Below are 21,339 nucleotides of genomic sequence, written 5' to 3' on the forward strand. Positions count from 1 at the left end.
TATCGAAACTGTCCTTGGGTGAGGATAAAAAAAAAAAAGAAATTTAAAAAATATTCCATGACAAGGACAGCCTAATCACCTAACCCTGCCTGAGAAAGTAAAATGAGGTCAGAAGCAGCAAATGGAAAAGGTGAGGGTGGTTGCAATGAGGCATGCTGAGAGTTGCAAGGAATGTAAATTGATAGCCTGACAGTTAGGGAGCAAACACTGAGACAATGCCTTATATAAAATGCAAACATAAGGTCTGGGGACATTAAGATAGGAGCTATTCCATGGCTATCTCAGCGTTACAAAGCAGTATAATAATTAACAAAGGTTTAGATTTTCGTCTTGCTTTTTATTACTAACTGACTGCCTAACCATGGTATTTTATCTTACATAAAAATAAGGCTACTAAAAGCTGAAAAGAAAATATATATATACGCCCTGGCCGGTTTGGCTCAGCGGTTAGAGTGTCGGCCTGCGGTCCTGAGAGACCTGGGTTCGGTTCCCGCTAAGGGCACGTACCTCGGTTGCAGTTTGTCCCCGGCCCTGGTCGGTTGTGCGGGTGGCAGCCACTCGATGTGTCCCTTTCACGTCGATGTTTCTCTCTCTCTCTCTGTTCCTCTCTCTCCCTCCCACTCTACCTGAACAAAAAATGGAAAAATGTCCTCGGGTGAGGATAAAAAAAAAAAAGAAAAAAAATATATATATATGTATATATATATGTGTGTGTGTGTGTGTGTGTGTATATACACGTATATATGTAATATATACGTATATATATGTGTGTGTATATATATATATATAAAAGCAGAATTCCACAATTAGTAATATATACATATAAACTTGGCCAATGTTCCCAAATGCCTATTTCAAATGAACAACTTTATATACACACTGCTTTTGCATTTAAATAAGCACTTTCCATGTTCTTACTTATCACTTAAATGGCAACAAAGAATGGATAGAATTTAATTAATAAACTCCATCCTTATTGGAAACTAACCGATTTTCCATTTTTACATACAGCACTGCTATGAACACGATTCTGCATATCATTTTTTCTTTCTTTTGTATTATTAAATTGGGATAGTACCACGGAAGTAAGATTACTGAGTCAAAGGATATAAACATATCACCAAGCTGCATTCTGCTTCATAGTCCACTAATACCACAAGAGTATACTCATTTTACTACATCCTTATCTTAGACACTGGTTAGACTTTCTTCCCAACATTACAGAGAAACAACTGGTATACAACAAACTACATATAATTAATGTATACAATTTGGTGAGTTTGGACATACGTATACATTCATGTTATTACCATCACAATCCAGGTAATAAATATATCCATTGTCTTAATTCCTGGTTAAACTTTCATTTTGGTAATTCAGTGGTTGTAAAGTAGTATCTAATTTTAAAATGCTAAGTAAAACAATTAATATAAAAATGAAACTTTTTTCATTTGCTCCTTCAACAACAGCAATTACTCTTCTGTGACTTCTCACAAGTCATTTAACCTTTGGGACTTTGCATGCCTCCAAAATAAGAAGACTGTATCAACCTCACTAGAACTCAAGGAAGTGAAAATTAAAAAGGGACCATTTCTCTCATATGAAATTGGCAAGATGTCAAGACTGATCCGTTCCCCTGTTAGAGAGAGTACAGGGGACAGGCATTTTCACATATTGCTTCTGCACAGCAAAAGAAACAACCACCAAAATGGAAAGGCAACCCACTATATGGGAGAGCATTGCCAATGATACATGAGATAGGGGGTTAATTTCCAAAATATACAGAGTACTCATACAACTCAACAAAAGGAAGACAAACAACCCAATTAAAAAATGGGCAGAGGAGCTGAATAGACACCTCTCCAAACAGGACATACAAATGGTCAAGAGACATATGAAGAAATGCTCAACATCACTAATCATCAGAGAGATGCAAATTAAAACAACAATGAGGTATCACCTCACACCTGTCAGAATGGCTGCCATCAACAAAACATCAAACAAGTGTTGGTGAGAGTGTGGAGAAAAGGGGACTCTAGTACACTGCTGGTGGGAATGCAGACTGGTACAGCCACTATGAAAAACACTATGATGTTTCCTCAGAAAATTAAAAATTGAATTGCCATTTGACCCAGTGATCCCATATCTAGGAATATACCCTAAGAAGCCTGAAATACCAATCAGAAAGAATATATGTACCCCCATGTTCATAGCAGCACTATTTACAATAGCTAAGATCTGGAAACAGCTCAAGCGTACCTCAGTAAATGAATGGATAAAAAAGCTGTGGTACATATACACAATGGAGTACTATGCTGCTGTAAGAAAGAAAGATCTCTTATCCTTTGAGACGACATGGAGGGACCTGGAAAGTATTATCCTAAGTGAAACAAGCCAAGCAGAGAAAGACAAGTATCATATGATCTCACTTATTTGTGGAATACAATGAACATAACAGTCTGAGGAATAGGGTAGACCCAGAGACGTGGAAATAGGGTAGAGACTGACAACCCTCAGAAGAGGGGGTGGTGGGGGGAGGGAAGAGATAAACCACAGAACTTATATGCATGTACGCATAACTGATGGACATGGACAACAAAGCTGGGAATGAGGTGGGGGGATGGGGAGGAAGGTGTCAATGGGGTAAAAAAGGAGAAACATTTGTAACAAAAAAAAAAGGAAGTATGTAGGATAGTTTTGTAAGGTTTACAACAAAAATAGTTAATATGCCCAGCCGGTGTGACTCAGTGGTTGAGCATTGACTCGTGCACCAAGAGGTCACTGGTTCAATTCCCAGTCAGGGCACATGCCCAGGTTAAACAATTAAAATAAATATTTTAATTCTTTTTTTTTTTTTTTTTTTTATCCTCACCCGAGGACATTTTTCCATTTTTTGCTCAGGTAGAGTGGGAGGGAGAGAGAGGAACAGAGAGAGAGAGAGAAACATCGATGTGAAAGGGACACATCGAGTGGCCGCCACCCGCACAACCGACCAGGGCCGGGGACAAACTGCAACCGAGGTACGTGCCCTTAGCGGGAACCGAACCCGGGTCTCTCAGGACCGCAGGCCGACGCTCTAACCGCTGAGCCAAACCGGCCAGGGCTAAATATTTTAATTCTTAAAGGCTCCATTCGCAGTGGGGGGCATGCAGGAGGCAGCCAATCAATGTCCTCTCTCATCAATGTTTCCATCTCTCTCTTCCTCTCCCTTCCTCTCTCTCTAAAAATCAATAAATCAATAAAAAGAAAAAAAATAGTTAATATGCTCAGCTGGTGTGGCTCAGCAGATTGAGCACCGTCCCATTGACTGAGAGGTCCTGGTTTGACTCCTGGTCAAGGCACACGCCTGGGTTGCAGGTTTGATGCCCAATGGGGCACGTGCAAGAGGCAGCTGATCGATGTTTCTCTCTCACATTGATGTTTCTATTTCTCTCTCACTTCCTCTCCCTCTAAAAAAAAACTCTCTAAAAAAATCAATGAAAACATATTTAAAAAAAATAGTTAATATGTATTTTTAAGAGTTTTGACACAAAGTAGTATATAGAAAAAATAATAATGGTTTCTGTTAAACACCTCAGCTTCCCTGCCCAAATTCTGGATAAATGACACATTATATTATTCAAATCACTGAGCTTTGCAAAAAATCCCACCAAGAATTTATAAGGATGTACACTAAACCCTTCTCCCACTCACTCCTAGGTTCAGTCGAGTGAATTTGCAGGAATCACAGAGAAAAGAATTCTTATTCTATGAGAATAACAGCAAGAATCTAATCAATTTCCTGCCCAAAGGAAAATAGGAAAAAACATCAAAGAGCAGTCTAGTCAGTCTCTTCTTTCTAAGGGATATCTTCTAACAAAGGAGAAACACATTTTAGAAGGGATAGGCCCAGCCTTTCAATTTATCCAAGCTTAACAATTTAATCAATGTGTGTTACAGTGCTTAAAATTTGGCTCTTACTGACTGAAAATACTCACACAAACTTTAAAAGGACACTATCAATGTTTCCAAGGGAATGACTGCAATGTCAACACTCATGAGTGATGAGAAACAATGTTCATGTGTACACCCATCATAGCAAGAAAGTCATCATCCACATTAGTCACTGGTTACCACAGTAAGGTGAGCTTTTTAAAATATTATAATCACTTTTGAAATTAGCATATGGAAAAAATTTAAATCTTAAACATTGCTCAATTAAATAATTCAAAATCTTCAAGTCAGGAAAGAGTCCCATTTTTACACATACCATGCCTACAATCTTCATCAGCTTGTCCATACTTTTTCTGCAAAATAAAAGATACAAGATAAATATCATTAAGTAGTTCAAGGGCTGCTTAAAATAGAGATTTCTATCAAAAAAAAAAAAAAAGCTTGGCTTTGTTTCAACGTTTAAGTATTAATGTTGCAAATTTAATATTCACAGAGCAAAGCCAACTCATGTACTCTCTGAGGATTATACAATACTCTACAAATAAATACCACAATATACTTCCCTAGTCCATTTATTCACACTCCGACTTCTTACCTTCTCTACTTCAAATCACCAGAACCTCCTGATCCCCCGTTCTCATCTCAGCCAGTGACTCAGCTAGAGAAAACCAAAGGCACGAGAAGACAACTTCCATAGACTCACCACCACGTCAACCACTTCCAGCACACTCTGCCTTCCACCTGTTTTCAGAGGAACCATCCATGTTTCTTCCTGAAGCCCATCCAACCACCCATGGAGATCTGCTCTCTGGAACATCACTCTGAAGAACATCACTCCAGCAAGCCTCCTCAATTTCTCCTACATCATTAATTTTTTGCTTTCTACTGGTTTAGTCTTATAAACAAACATACTGTTATTTCCTTCATCTAAAAAAAAAATCTTTCTTTTGTCATTACTTCTCCCACTACCATTCCATTCTCTTGTGCCTCTCTAGGGCAAAATTCCTCAAGAATTGTTTACAACTATGCATTTAAATTCCTTCCCTCTGACTCTCTTAAACGCTCTTTAATCAGACATTCATCTTAGTTTTTCTTTACCTCAGGGTTGCCCTTTAGGCTGCTTTGCCAGTTCCTCCTCTTCTCCTCAACCTCCCAGCACTGTGGAGCCACAAGACTAAGCCTTTAGTCATCTCCTCTTCTCTACCAGCACTCATTCCCTTGGTGAAGTGACCCAGGCTGAAGACTTTATGTTATCATCTATAGGCCAAGACTCTTAAATTGCTATCTTAAGCCCAAACTTCTTTCCCAAACTCTGTATCAGCTGCTTGCTCAACATCTCCAGCTAGATATCTAAATGACATCTCAAACTCAGTGTGTCCAAAATGAACTCTTCCTTCTCAGAACCTACTGTCCACAGCCTTCTCATCTCAACTGAAAGAAAGTCCATTCTTCCCATTGCTCAAACAAAAGAAGTCAAAATAATTTGTGACTACTCTGTATGCCTCACTCCCTGCACTCAATACATTTGGAAATCTTATTAGTTCTATATTAAAATTATAACCAGAACCAATGAGGACTACCTGATCACCCAATTTAAAACTGCAACCCTAGCCCTGGCCGGTTTGGCTCAGCGGTGAGAGCGTCGGCCTATGGTCCCGAGAGACTCAGGTTCGGTTCCCGCTAAGGGCATGTACCTCGGTTGCAGTTTGTCCCTGGCCCTGGTTGAGTCATGCGGGTGGCAGCCACTTGATGTGTCCCTTTCACATCGATGTTTCTCTCTCTCTCTTCCTCCCCCCGCCCCAGTCTATCTGAACAAAAAAATGGAAAAATGTCCTTGGGTGAGGATAAAAAATAAAAAATAAACAAACAAACTGCAACCCTAGCTCTGGCTGGTGTACTTAAGTTGGTTGGAGTGTCTTCCCATACACCAGAAGGTCATGGGTACAAGTTCCTGTCGTGGATTTGAGTTCCATTCAGGGTGCATGCGGGAGGCAATCATGCACTGTTTCTCTCTCTCTCTCTCTCTCTCATTCTCGTTCTCTAAAATCAATAAGAACATGTCCTCAAGTGAGAGTTTAAAAAAACAACTGCAAACCTACCCCTAAGCTTGCCCTGTTCTATTTTATTTCATGCAGACTGTTACCTTCTAACAATCTAAAGTATTTACTTATTTATAATGTCTAGTGTTTACTGCCTGTCCCCCTACTAGAAACAATACCATGAAGGAGGGATCTTTCTCTTTATTTTTGACTGATATATGCCAAGCACCTAGAACAGTGTCTAGTACATAGTGTGCACGCAATAAATATGTTAAATTAATGAATAATCCAAAGTGCTATATAATAGTACAATTTTCAAGGTTTAAAACTACAATTGCACCCTGACCAGTTTTGCTCAGTGGTTAGAGCACTGACCTACAGACTGAAGGGTCACGGATTCAATTCCAGTCAAGAGCTTGTACCTGGGCTGCAGGTTCCATCCCTGACCCCGGCCCCAGTCAGGGTCATGCAGGAGGCAACCAATCGATGTGTCTCTCTCATATCAATGTTTCTCTCTTTCTCTTTCTCTTTCTCTTTCTCTCTCTCTCTCTCTCCGCCCCCCTCACTTCTACTCTATCTAAAAAAATAAAGGAAAAAAATGCTCAGGTGATGATTAACCAAAAAAAAAAAATAGAGTTGCATGCCATCAAAGATATTCAGCAATCACTAGCCTCTTCAATCATCTCCTCAGCCCACAATTAGGTGATTGGTAGAGGGAGTGACCAGCAATAGTACCCACTCAATGAAAAAGGCCATTTTACATGATTTGGCACTGACTTATCAACACTGTTTACTTACCAGTTGCAAAAATGAGGCAATTCTGTACAGAAGACTCTCAATTTTGATGCTCTCTATCTCCAGTGAACACGGCCCTGTGAAGTCAGCCATGGAGCACTGGCCCAAAGAAAGAAGGGCCTCTGTGCAGTGCTTGAGGGTCATTTCATAGTCCTGCCTCTTGAGTGATTCACATGCTTGTTCACATGACTTCTCAGCTCTTCTGTCTTCCATGACTCAGGAACAAAAATCCTAAAGACAGGGGGAGAGAACAAGTGAGAAAAGGTTTTAAAAACTTATTAATTATAAATTCTAGTCCCATTCCTGGCTCAGTTGGCTTAATTATCTATCTGAATAGTTACTCTCAACCAGCCTTCTGATCAAAGTCACAGCTGAGCAGCTACCGATGCTACAAAATCCATACTTCTCTTTTATATTTTATGAAGTCTTTAATAAGATCCAAGCAAAATATCAACCATAAGTCAGGATCATACCAACAATACATTCAATTTAAAAATTAGATAAATTTACAAATGAAACATGACTTTGAATATTGCATATTACAAAATGTTTCATATCCAAACCTCCCAATTTCAGTTTTGTAACTCTGACTGTGATTGCAGAGAATCAAAATCTGTACCATGAAGAAATTTTCCCACCAATATTAAAAAAGTGACTAAAATGCAAGTTTGAACTGCCTATTAATTCAACTCAGCAAACTTTCCAAAGGCCAAGCCCTGTGCTAGAAGCACTGAATTCAAAGACATAGCATGTCATCACTGTTTTTAGGAAACTTAGATTCAAAACAGACATATAAGGGGTGGGGGGATGGGGAGGAGGGTGTCAATGGGAAAAAAAGAAGAAACATCTGCAACAAAAATAATTTTAAAAATTACATTTTAGAAGGTTAAGAAAAACAACAGATATATAGATTAATGGAACAAAATAGAGACTCAGAAATAAACCTACACTTTTATAGCCAATTAATATTTGACAAAAGAGACAAGAACATACAATGGGGTAAAGATAGTCTATTCAAAAAATGGTGTTAGGAAAATTGAACAGATATGAAAAAAAATTTGAAACTAGACCATCTTCCTAATACCATACACAAGAATAAACTTAAAATGGATTAAAGGCTTAAATGTTAAATTAAAAACTATAAAAATCCTAGAAGAAAACGTCAGCAGAAAAATCTCTGACATTTCTCATAGCAATATTTTTTCTGATATATTGCCTCAAGCAAGGGAAAAATAAACAAATAGGACTACATCAAACTAGAAAGTTTTTGCACAGCAAAGAAAACCATCAACAAAATGAAAAGACAACCCACTGAAAGGGAGAATATATTCACCAATAATACATCCTGATACTCAACACCAAAAAAGTAAACAGTCCAGCCCTGGTCAGTTTTGCTCAGTGGTTAGAGTGTCTGCCCGAGGACCCAAGAGTCTTATGTTTCATTCCCAGTCAGGGGCACATACCTGGGTTACAGGTTGAGCCTCAGCCCAGTCAGGGTCGTGTGGAAGGCAACCAACGGATATGTCTCTCTCACATCAATGTTTCTCTCTCTCCCTCTCTCCCTCTCTCTCTCTGTTTCTTCCTCCCACCCTCTCTCCCTTCCACTCTCTCTAGGAAACAATGAAAAAAATATCCTCAGATAAGGATTAACAATAACAAAAAAAAACAAAAAACAGTCCAATTAAAAAATGGGCAAAAGACCTGAATACACATTTCTCCAGGTGGCCAACGGACATATGTAAAGATGCTCAATGTCACTAATCATAACAGAAATGAAAATTAAAACCACAATGAGGTATCACCTCATTGTCAGAATGGCTATCATCAATAAATCAACAAACAAGTGTTGGTGAGGATGTGGAGAAAAAGGAACGCTCCTGAACTGTTGGTGGGAATGCAGACTGGTACAGCCACTGTAGAAAACAGTATGGAGTGTCCTCAGAAAATTAAACATGGAGCCCTCGGCGGTTTGGCTCAGCAATTAGAGCGGTGGCCTGCGGTCCAGACAGACCCAGGTTCGATTCCCGCTAAGGGCATGTACTTCAGTTGCAGTTTGTCCCCGGCCCTGGTTGGGTCGTGCGGGTGGCAACCACTCCATGTGTCCCTTTCACATCGATGTTTCCCTCTCTCTCTCTTCCTCCTCTCTCTCTCTCTTCCTCTCTCTCCCTCCCACTCTATCTGAATAAAAAATGGAAAAATGTCCTCGAGTAAGGATAAAAAAAGAAAGAAAGAAAATTAAACATGGAACTACCTTATGACCCAGTGATTCTACTTCTGGGAATATATCCAAAGAAATCCAAAACATTAATTCAAAAGACTATGACCCTGTTCACTGCAGTGTTATTTACCATAGCCAAGATTAGGAAGCAATGCAAGTGCCCACCAGTAGACGAGTAGAGAAGAAAGCTGTGGTGCATTTAATTGTGGAATACTACTCGGCCGTAAAAAAAAAAAAAAAAAAAAGGAAGAAGGAAATCTTACCTTTGGCAACAGCATGGGTGGACCTAGAGAGTATTATGCTAAGTGAAATAAGCCAGTCAGAGAAAGACAAGTACCATATGATTTCTTTTATATGTGGAATCTAATGAACAAAATAAACTACCAAAGTAGAAACAGACTCACAGATACAGAGAACAGACTGACAGCTGTCAGAGGCAGGTTGGGACTGGGTGAAAAAGGTAAAGAGATTAAGCAAAAAAATTTTTAAAAAAAGAAACAATCATAGACACAGACAACAGTATATCATAGACACAGACAACAGCATGGTGACTACCAGAAAGGGGTGAGGGGTAGGTAGAAGAGGGTAAAAGGGAGATAAATGGTAATGGATACTTGACTTGGGGTGGTGAACACACAGTACAATATACAGTTGATGTATTATAGAATTGTACATGTGAAACCTATATAACTTTATTAATCAATGTCACCCCAAAAAAGATGTAGCAAAAGAGGCAAAGCACAAATGAACAATTACAAAAAGACTTATTCCGTCTGCCCAAAGGCATGAGCTGGCCTCGAAAGGTCAACAGAAGTTCACCATGCAGAAATGACAGGGAGAGTATATGCAAGCTTTTCAGAGAGAAGAGTTCAAGGAAAATCACCAAGAAGAGAACTATACAACTTCAACACCAGCTGTGTCAGAGGAGGAGTATGAATGACCTCAAATGCCACAAGAAGTGGGGGCTTTATCCCGTAAGCAATAGACATAATGGAAAGTTTTCAAATAAAGAAGAAACTTATATAAGTACTGTGAAAACATGGTGAGAAACAGATATTGACAACTAATATATTCCAAATAAGAGATACTGAGAATTCAAAGCAACCTCTCCTTAGTACTATCATCACTCTTAAGAGCAGGGAGCAGAAAACCTGTGCAGAGAAGACCTAAAACCCTTTGACCTGAAAACCACAAATGTTTCAGAGGATCACTCTTGCTGACCTCATGTCACCGGCTCTGCCAAGCATGGAGACTGCTTTTCTTGCCTGCTCCTACCTTACTCACTTTCCTGCTCTTCTCTACCTTCCACCTTCCCAACCATCTCCAAGGTGGTACTTATTTGTCCCTCTCACCTCTCCAGCTTACACATACATTTCTGCAGGACCTCTCCAGCTTTGCTGATGACAACCTGGCTCTGCCCTCCCCTGGCTGCTGTGTAGCTGCCCGTACACGGCACAGAGATGAGAGGAGAAAGTTGTTGAGGGACAGCCAAAAGACAGGAGCTGTGAGTGGCGCACGATGGACATCAGAAGGGGTTTAGGCACCTTCGTCTTTTGAGGTTCATTGTGTATCAAAATATGTAAAAATAGCTAAGGAATGGGACGAGGAAGGGTTCAAAAAGGACTTCAGTATGTGTTAGCCTTTGTCAAATATGGATATATACATGGGGGACAATATAATAGTCTCTACTTTTCTCAGTTTAAAATTTTTAATTTAAAAAAAAATACCATAACATAGTTTCTAAAATTACAGGATATTTTAAAAGTTTATATTCAAGCCCTGGCTGGTTTGGCTCAGCGGTGAGAGCATCAGCCTGCGGTCCAGAGAAACCTGGGTTCAGTTCCCACTAACGGCATGTAACTCGGTTGCAGTTTGTTCCCGGCCCTGGTTGGGTTGTGTGGATGGCAGCCACTCGATGTGTCCCTTTCACATCGATGTTTCTCTCTCTCTCTCCCTCTCACTCTATCTGAACAAAAAATGGAAAAATGTCTTCGAGTAAGGATTAAAAAAAAAAAAGGATATATTTAACAAATTAGCACTTTGAACAGAAAAAAATAAAATCTTTAAACTTCCTCAGCTCTCCTATGGTGGACTATAATTCCACTTTGGTTTAAGGGAAATCAAATGTTTCAGTTTAGTTGGTATTTATGCCCCTTAAAATGACATGCATTAATTTGGGTGAAATCAATTATCAGACAAAAATCAAAAACAATGATTTCTAGGACTTCTGGTCAAGAAGGCGGCGTAGGTAAACACGGTATCGCGTCCTCCCACAACCACATAAAGTTACAACTAAACTACAGAACAACCATTCTTCAAAACCGCCTGAAATCAAGCTGAATGGAAGTCCTACAACTACGGAATTAAAGCAGCAGCCACAGCCAGACTGGTAGGAGGGGCGGAGGGGACGGGCTGGTCCCACACCCAGGTGTGGCGGATAAAAATCAGGAGGCTCCTGCGGCTGGGAAGGTCCTTCCTGAGAACTGAGGGGTCCCCATCCCACACCAGGTGCCCCGCTCAGGGTTCCAGTGCCAGGAAGAGAAGTCCCCATAACTTCTGGCTGGAAAAACCAGCGGGAACTGAGGCTCAGGGAAGCTGACGTGGCCGGAGCCCCAAGCAGCACCTTAAAGGGCCCGCGCACGGACTCTCTCCCTCTAAGCTTGGAGGGAGGCAGCTCGACGGGCACCAGAGGCATACAGGGAAGAACTGAGCTGTTTGGCACTGGAGCGAGGGCTGGAGAGGGGGCTTTCTCGGGGACAAACGTGCTGTCAGAGGCCTTTGTTCCTTTGGTGAGCCCTTCCCGGAGGCGGCAGACAGTCTCCATACCTGGGACTCCAGCAACCTGGCTCACACTGGTAGCCCCGCCCTGGTGACTCCCTGAGGCCCTGCCCCGCCCAATTTTCAAGCCCACCCAAGCTGTTGCCACTTGCTTAACCATAGGATTGGCCGGTCTTGGATCCTGCTTCAGGTTTTTCCTAAATTCTTTCAAACGAGCAGCATCTGGTCTCAGCGAGCCCCATACCTCTCATTAAGTACTACAATGAAACAAACACAGGGAGGCAGCCAAAATGAGGAGACAAAGAAACAGGTCCCAAATGAAAGAACAGAACAAAACCCCAATAAAAGAACTAAGCGAAATGGAGATAAGCAACCTAACAGATACTGAGTTCAAAATACTGCTTATAAGGATGCTCAGTGAACTTAGTGAGAACCTCAGTGAACTTAGGGAGGGCCTCAAGAGCATTAAAAAGGACCAGTTAGAAATCATGGATACACAGTTAGAATTGAAGGAGGCATTAACTGAAATAAAGAATAATTTACACAGCTTCAATAATAGAGTATGTAAATCCAAGGAGCAAACCATCGATTTGGAATATAAGGAAGCAAAAAAAGCCCAATCAGAACAGCAAAAAGAAAAACGAATCCAAAAAAGGAGAATAGTGTAAGGAGCCTCTGGGACAACTTCAAGCGTGCCAACATTCGCATCTTGGGGGTGCCGGAAGGAGAAGAGAGAGAACAAGAAATCGAAAACCTGTTTGAAACAATAATGGCAGAAAACTTTCCTAACTTGGTGAAGGAAACAGACATAACAAGTCCAGGAAGCACAGAGAGCCCCAAACAAGATGAACCACACCAAGACACATCATCATCAAAATGCAAAAGGTTCAACACAAAGAGAGAATCTTAAAAGCAGCAAGAGAAAGGCAGCTAGTTACCTACAAGGGAGTTCCCATTAGGCTGTCAGCTGGTTTCTCAAAAGAAACTTTGCAGGCCAGAAGGGAGTGGCAAGAAATATTCAGAGTGATGAAAACCAAGAACCTACAACCAACATTACTCTATCCTGCAAAGCTGTCATTTAGAATCGATGGACATTTAAAAACTTTCCCAGACAAGAAAAAGTTAAAGGAGTTCATCACTACCAAACCGTTATTATATGAAATGAGGAAGGGTCTTTTTGAAGAAAAAGATAAAAGGTATGAACAAACAAAATGGCAATGAATACATATCTATCGACAATGGAATCTACAAACAAAATGAACAGGTAGAACAGAAACATTCTCATAGATACACAGAACATTTTGTTGGTTGCCAGTTGGGAGGGGGGTTGGGGGGATGGGTGAAAAAGGTGAAGGGATTAAGAAGCACAAATTCATTGCTAGACTGACAAACCTCAAAGGGAAAGGGGTTGGGGGGTGGGAAGAAATAAGCCAAAGAACTTATATGCATAACCAATGGACACAGACAACAGTGTGAGAAAAGGTGGGAAGGGGGTGGGAGTGGGGAGGAGGGGGTCAATGGGGGAAAAATGTGGCACATGTAATACATTTTACATCCAACAATAAAGATTTGAAATAAATAAATAAAACAAAAAAACCAAAAAAACAATGATTTCTATATTACCACATTTAACTTTGTCCACTAGACATAATTAGAATGGCATTACAAGATAAACACTAATTATACAGACCAAAGTTGATGCTTTTTGGGGCTGAATAATTCTTTGTTGGGGGGGGAGGGAAGGAGTCTGTCCATTGCATTGTAAGATGTTTAGTAGCATCACTGACCTCTACCCACTAGATACCAGTAACACACCTCCCGACTTGTGACAACTAAAAATGTTTCCATATATTGGGCAGGAGGGAATAATTCCTGGTTGAGAACTACTGATATAGATGTATTTGCTTGCCAGATAATAACAGTAGATGAATAAATCCATGATCACCAAAGGCCCTAGAGTTAGCAAATCTTACTTATAAAACTCACAGCCCACATCTAGAAAATATTACAAAAAGACAAAAAGAAAAGAAATAATAATACGCAAGCTAAATTTAAACTCTTCCTAGGGAGAGAATGCAGCATAATGATCCAGAACACAGGCTCAGAGCCAGAGGACTTGCATTCAAAACTCATCAGCTCCCATTTTTTTTCTTTAATCCTCACCCAAGGACATGTTTATTGATTTTAGAGAGGGGACGGGAGGGAGGGAGAGAGAAAAGGATGGAGGGAGGGGAAGAGAGAGAGATAGAGAACTCATTGATGTGAGAAAGAACATCAAATGGTTGCCTTCTGTATGTGCCCCAACCGCAGATCAAACACATAACCTAGGTAAGTGCCCTGACTAGGAATTGAACTCAAAACCTTTCGGTGTATGGGACGATGCTCCAACCAACTGAGCCATACTGGCCAGGGCCAAAACTCACCAGCTCGCTCTCCTGGAGAGAGAGGGTTAGAAAAAAAATTTTTTTAACTCACCAGCTCTGTCACTACGAGAGTCATGGCCAGGTACAGATGACTTAATCTGAAGATTCTCAACTGGCTCACCTCAATGGCAAGAAGACAATCAATACCTGTCTCCTACGGTTCTTATAAAAATTAAGTGAAATAAAATATATAAAGTGCTTAAAACAATGCCTGGTACACACTTAAATGCTCAATAAGTGTCAGAAACTGTTATTTCACTAAAATTCAAAAATTTCAACATAAAGTGAAAATCACTTTACTTTTCTGATTCTAACATACAACATTGTATTGTAGAAAATAAAATATCACTCTATTAACTACTTTACCTTCTTGACAGTGGAATTACTTTCACGTATTTTCCCCATCTCAATAAAATGATTGTGCAAGAATAGTCATTGGAAAAATAAGTGCATTTGTATGGCACTGATAAAGATGAGCTAACCCTTAAAACTGGCTCTGAGGGGAGACAACAAAGACTACTGTCCACATCAGTCACTAAACATATTAGCCAGGGAGATCTCTATAACACTGATACATAAGTAGAGATTAGGGGCAGAACTACTAATTTCAGGAGGTTGGGGGAAATGACTTAATTTAGAGAGGTTAAAGCTCTGATACATTAGGCTCAGGTGCGTACCTCAGAAATAAATTAGAGCCCTGGCCAGCTTGGCTCAGAGATTAGAGCGTCAGCCTGCGGTCCAGAGAGGCCCGGGTTCGGTTCCTGTTAAGGGCACGTACCTCGGTTGCAGTTTGTCCCCGACCATGCAGACAGCAGCCACTCGATGTGTCCCTTTCACATTGATGTTTCTCTCTCTCTCTCTCTCTTCCACTCTCTCCCTCCCACTCTATCTGAACAAAAAAAATGGAAAAATGTCCTTGAATGAGGATAAAAATAATAGAAAAAAAAAGAAATGAATTAGAAGATTTCTACCATAATTACCTTTGGTAATCAAGTCCTGATAATTAGTTTCTAACTAAGGCCTACCTGAATCTCATTATGGATACTTTGCTGCTGTGTGGGTCTCAGTACAAGGCAGGTCTCTGTTCCCCTGTTTTCTCTGGTGTTTCAGAAAGCAACATGACCTTGCTACATAAACTCTTTCTAAAAAAAAGTTAAAGTACTTCCTTAAACATAAAATAGAAACTGCCAAAGTCAAAGGCCATGTTAAAATGGACTGTAGAAAATACATAGTGAGCCCTGGCTGGGTAGCCCAGTTGGTTACAACATCATTCCGATACACCAAGGTTGTGGGTTTGAATGCATAAATAAGTGGAACAAAAAATTAATGTTTCTCTCTCTCTCTAAAAATCAATAAAGTATTTTTAAAAATAAAATACATAGTGCTAGATCTAGAACTATTCTCTACAAGGCCAGCTCTCAGATACACCTCATTGTGTAGCTAACACTCCTGTCTGGGATACAGAGTTGATAACATACGATCCTGCTGCCTGGCTTGATCCAAGGGCAGACAATGACCAACCTGGGCCTATAAGAGCCTCTCCCAGGGGGACAGAGGCCCAGAGAACAAAGCTAGGTCACATGAATCACATCAGTTTAAGAAGAAGCATCACATCTGCCCATTGTAAAGTCCACCCCTATCTATCTGATTCTTTCGCTTCCTGTTAAAAATTATCCAACTTTTCACTAAAAGAATATAAAACATTAACTTTCTGCAAACTCCCATCCCTGTGGGGAACACAAACTGGGAAGATACAAGTTCATAGGCAAGAATGCTGGAATCAGCCCTGGCCGGTTTGGCTCAACGGTTAGAGCGTCGGCCTGCGGTACAGAGAGACTCGGGTTCAATTCTCGCTAAGGGCACGTACCTAGGTTGCAGTTTGTCCCTGGCCCTGGTTGGTCGTACAGGTGGCAGCCACTCGATGTGTCCCTTTCACGTCGATGTTTCTCTGTCTCTTTTCCTCTCTCTCCCTCTCGCTCTATCTGAACAAAAAATAAAAAAATGTCCTCGAGTGAGGATAAAAAAAAAAAAAAAGGAATGCAGAAATCAGAAACCAAGACTCTTATCCAAATCTATTAACAATTCTGATCAGCTGCTGATCTATAAAAAAGACTAATATCATGTTAGCTATTTGGCCATCAAGTATCCACTCCTTTTCCTCATAATAAAAGCCCACACTTTCCCTTTAAGAATTCACCTCTCCCCTCCCTCAGTCCTATGGTTCCTGACTAGCTGATTCAAGGGTGACATGTGACCTGAAATAGCCAATCTGAGCCTCACAGCCCAAACACTGGGATTGGCTCAGGGTAAGACATGTGTCCGCATAAGAGCCAATGAGACATCATTAGATTTGCTAAGACTTCTGGGAAAGAGACAGCTGCTCTTTCCTGCTGAGTCTACAATCTAAGAGACTATCATGATTGAATATGCTGACACCATTTTTCTAACAAATAGTAACTTGTCTATAACTGAAGTCTATACAGAAAAAGGCAGAGTTGACTCATAGGGGAAAAAGTCCTGAAAATATCACTTGAGCCCTGAACCCAGCTAGCTGTGCCTGTACTTGGCAGTTAGGTGAGCCAAGAAATTTCTTTCTACCTTAATCCAGTTCAAGCTAATATTTTAGGCACTTGGAGCTAATTAGTATCTCACAGAATGTAAAAAACCAAATGACCTGATAATTGTCTTGTAAAACTGTACAAACAGATGATTATTAACCACACTGGTCAGTTATTGATTAGTAATGACAATAAGTGTAAAGAGACAAAATGTAGGCAGGGAAAATGGCTTAGTGTGATACTTGGTTATTCTGCTTCTTGAAAACACAATCCTAAAACATTTAAAAAACATTATCATAAAGCTTTTTCACCAATAATAACAATAAGAACCATTTACTGAAAGCTTACTGTGAAAAGATGCTGTTATAAAGACTGTATTCATGTAATCTACTTTAATCCTCATAATGACCTTGTAAGGTAGGTATTCTTATCATTCCTTTTTATAGATAAGGAAATTGAAGCACAGAGAAGTTACTTACCCAAGGATACAGTGTAAAATAGAGACAGGATTCAAATCCAGACAGTCTGATAGAGCTCATGCTTTTAGCCATAACACTGATTCTGAACCCACATTCAAGGTTCTAATGCTGTTTTAATAGAGGAGGAACTCAAACTTGGGCACTCCCAAAAGCATCAAATATGAATGTAAAATATCACTATTTTAACCCTGGAATAGTCTTTTTTTTTTTATCCTCACCCGAGGACATTTTTTTTGTTCAGGTAGAGTGGGAGGGAGAGAGAGGAACAGAGAGAGAGAGAGAAACATCGACAACCAACCAGGGCCGGGGAAAAACTGCAACCGAGGTACGTGCCCTTAGTGGGAACCGAACCCGGGTCTCTCCGGACCGCAGGTGGACACTCTAACCGCTGAGCCAAACCGGCCAGGGCGACCCTGGAATAGTCTTAAAGTCTAACTACTTACATAGTTCTGCACTATGAAAGTATATGTATGTTAGCCATGTTAGTGATTATCATTTTTAAAATTGTAAAAAAAAACAACTCACAAATCTAAGCCAATCATCTCCTGTGATTAAGCAAAAGTCTTGTGTGTCCCCCAAGACTAAGGAGTGTAAAAATGAGCACCACCTTTCCACAGAATGGTAACGTTTACACCTTCCATAAAAAGTCAACTTCATGAGCCCGGGCTGGTGTAACTCAATTGGTTGGAGCATCATCCCATACACCAAAAGGTTTTGGGTTCAATCCCCAGTCAGGGTGCATACAGGAAGCAATTGATCGATGTTTCTTTCTCACATTGATGTTTCTCTCTGTCCCTGTCCTCCCTCTCCATTCCCCTCTCTCTAAAATGAATTTTTTTTTTAAATCCTCAGGTGAGGAATAAAAAGAAGTCAACTTTATGAGAATATTCCTGTCACTAAGTTATTTCTCACCACTTTCATAAAATAGAAACCTGTTCTAAAACCTGTCCATCTTACTACAATCCAAAAACAAACACTGATAAATATGACTTTATCAAACTTAAAAATTTTTGCTCTTTGAAAGACATTAAAAGAATGAAGACAAACTAAAGACTGAGAGTATAAACTATTTGCAAATCACATACCTGAAAAGAGTTTTGCATCAAAATATGTAACAAACTCTCAGAACCCAGCAAAAAGAAAACAACCTAATTAAAAGCTGGGCAACAGACACTCCACAACAATGGCATATCGATGGCAAATAAGCACAAGAAAAAATGTTCAATAGCATTTGTCAGCAGAGAAATCCACGTTAAAACCATGATTAGCCCTGGCCGGTTTGCTAAGTGGTTAGAGGATGCCCACAGACCAATGAGTCGTGGGTTCAATTCTGGTCAAGGGCATGTATCTCGGTTGTGATCCGTCCCCAGCCTTGGTCGGGTCAGGTGGGAGGCAACCAGTCGATGTGGCTCTATCATGTTGTGTTTCTCTCTCTCTCTCTCCCTCCCTCCTTCTCACTCTATCTGATAATAAGTAGAAAAATATCCTCAGGTGAGGAATAAAAAACAACAAACAAAAAAAACCATGATTAGCCACTACTACATACCTACCTATTAGAATGGTTAAATGTAAAATATTGGTTATATCAGTGATGTGGAATAATTGGAACTCCCACACATCGCTATTGAAAATACAGTTCGTAGAGCCACTGTGGAAAACAGGTTAAGTTTCTTATGAAGTTAAAATTACACTCAATATATGACCCAACAATCCCCTTTCCCCAGATAGCTACCCTAAAGAAATAAAAACTTACGTTCACACAAAAATGTGTACACAAATGTTTTAGCAGTTCTATTTATAATTGCTAAAAACAGGAAACCCAAATGTCCTTTAATTATTGACAATGGAGAAGTACTCAGTAATAAAAAGGAATAAATTTTCAATACATGCAATAGCTTAGATGAATCTCAAAGACAAAGTAAAAAGACCCAGTCTCAACAGCTTATATAACGTATGATTCCATTTATATAATATTCTCAAAAAGACAAAACCATAGGGATAAAGAAAAGGTCAGTGGTTGCAGGGGTTATGGGATGGAGATGGGTAACTATAACAGAATAGCATGAAGGAGTTTTGGGGGGTCATGATAGTATTCTGTATGCTTACTGTGGTGATGGACACACAAACTATACATATGTTAAATTAATAGAACTGTATATCAAAATTTTTAAAGTCAGTTTTACTGTATAATAATTTTTAAAATAAAAACTTTTAAAGTTTTTTATTTTCTTTTTCTTTATTGACATTAGGAGAGTGAGGAAGGGAGAGGGAGAGAGAGACAGAAACATCGATGAGAGGGAACATCGACTGGCTGCCTCCTGCACTGGGGATTGGGCCTACAACCCAGGCATGTGTCCTGACCTGGAATGGAACCAGTGACCTCTTGGTACATGGGTCAACGCTCAACCACTGAGCCACACCAGCCAGGCTTATTTTTAAAATATTCATCTCAATGTCACCATGGACATGGTTTTTAAAAACTGAAAAGAAATAGAGGGTAAGTTTGTTCTTAGTTAATGGAAAACCTATACATTTCCCTTCCCACACATGTAGATTTTAGAGGGAAGAATGGCGCCTCAGAAAGAATGTCTCCATATAGAACAATTATTGAGTTCACGTGGCACAAAATGTAAAATATATTTGAAGAATTCCATCACAGCTAGATAATTGGTCCAGGAGCAAAAGTAAATATTGGAAAAAAATGAAATCAATAGTGCACCAGAGACTTGACTTAGAGTGGTGAACACACAATACAATATATAGATGATATATTATAGGATTGTACACCTGACACCTGTATAATGTCACTCCTATTAACTGAACTTAAAATATTTTAAAATAAGCCCTGGCTGGTTTGGCTCGGCGGTTAGAGCGTCCACCTGCGGTCCGGAGAGACCTGGGTTCGGTTCCCGCTAAGGGCATGTACCTTGGTTGCAGTTTGTCCCCGGCCCTGGTTGGTCGTGCGGGTGGCAGCCACTCGATGTGTCCCTTTCACATCGATGTTTCCCTCTCTCTCTCTTCCTCTCTCTCCCTCCCACTCTGTCTGTACAAAAAATGGAAAAATGTCCTCGGATGAGGATAAAAAAAAATATATTTTAAAATAAGTAAAAGTTTAAAAAATAAGTACACTACAGAGGTGGTAGGCAGACTGGCCTGGATTAGGACAGTTTCGATAACAGATTATAAGAGCATCATTCTCCTCCCACTGTGGACGTCTTTCTGTAACAATATGAGGATAATCACCAGACCATGTTGAAATCAAGTCATGAGATTCACTTTTTTTTTTTAAATCACTTATCTTCCAGAGGAGGGTGTCAATGGGGGGAAAAACGAGGGACATCTGTAATACTTTCAACAATAAAGATTTTTTTGAATCACTTATCTTCCTTAAAATTAACTTGTCTGTTAATGTAGACATGGTGCTCTTTTATTTCAAAAGACCAAAATCTTATTGGATTAAGACAGACTTCAAAGAACAAAAATAAACTGTGATCAAATAGCAGGAGCCAAGCCCAGCCAGAGTGGCTCAGTGGTTGAACATCAACCCATGCACGAAGAGGTCACCAGTTCGATTCCCGGTCAGGGCACATACCCAGGTTGTGGGCCTGATCCCCAGCGGGGAGCATGAAAGAGGCAGCCAATCTATGTTCTCTCTCATCGATGTTTCTATCTCTCTCTCCCTCTCCCTTCCTAATTCTCTAAAAATCAATAAAAAGAGAAAAAAATTTAAAATAGCAGGAGCCAAGCCCTGGCTGGTTTGGCTCAGCGGTTAGAGTGTTGGGCTGCAGTCCCGAGAGACCCGGGTTCGGTTCCCACGAAGGGCATGTACCTCAGTTGCAGTTTGTCCCCGGCCCTGGTTGGGTTGTGCAGGTGGCAGCCACTCAATGTGTCCCTTTCACGTCAATGTTTCTCTCTTTCTCTCTCCCTTCCACTCTATCTAAACAACAACAAAATGGAAAAATGTCCTCAGGTGAGGATTAAAAAAAAAAAAATAGCAGTAGCCAATAGTAGCAAGAAATATTTCAATTACAATGAAGATGATTTCTGAACTCTGTCTTTTACATTTGTCTCCATTAGAAAAAAAGTCATGTATCTGATAATTAACTTGGGTGGAAT

At 40.1% G+C, this 21,339-nt stretch overlaps 1 protein-coding gene across 4 annotated transcripts in view; it reads right to left on the minus strand.

Annotated features, from left to right (window-relative positions):
* HELZ (helicase with zinc finger) overlaps positions 1-21,339 on the minus strand; it is a 164,026-nt gene that overhangs the window by 123,403 nt on the left and 19,284 nt on the right. For 3 of the 4 annotated variants that reach the window (XM_036269913.1, XM_036269910.1, XM_036269912.1), the window contains exons 4-5: positions 6,771-6,998; positions 4,250-4,286 (exon numbers count right to left, since the gene is read on the minus strand). In XM_036269913.1, the coding sequence (XP_036125806.1) occupies positions 4,250-4,286; positions 6,771-6,980 (247 nt within the window). In that variant the 5' untranslated portion in view covers positions 6,981-6,998. Of the gene's footprint in view, positions 1-4,249; positions 4,287-6,770; positions 6,999-21,339 lie in introns of those variants that run through there. The other variant, XM_036269914.1, reaches the window with a different exon arrangement.

Source organism: Molossus molossus, unplaced genomic scaffold (genome assembly GCF_014108415.1).
Source record: "Molossus molossus isolate mMolMol1 unplaced genomic scaffold, mMolMol1.p scaffold_m16_p_19, whole genome shotgun sequence".
Lineage (NCBI taxonomy): Eukaryota > Metazoa > Chordata > Mammalia > Chiroptera > Molossidae > Molossus > Molossus molossus.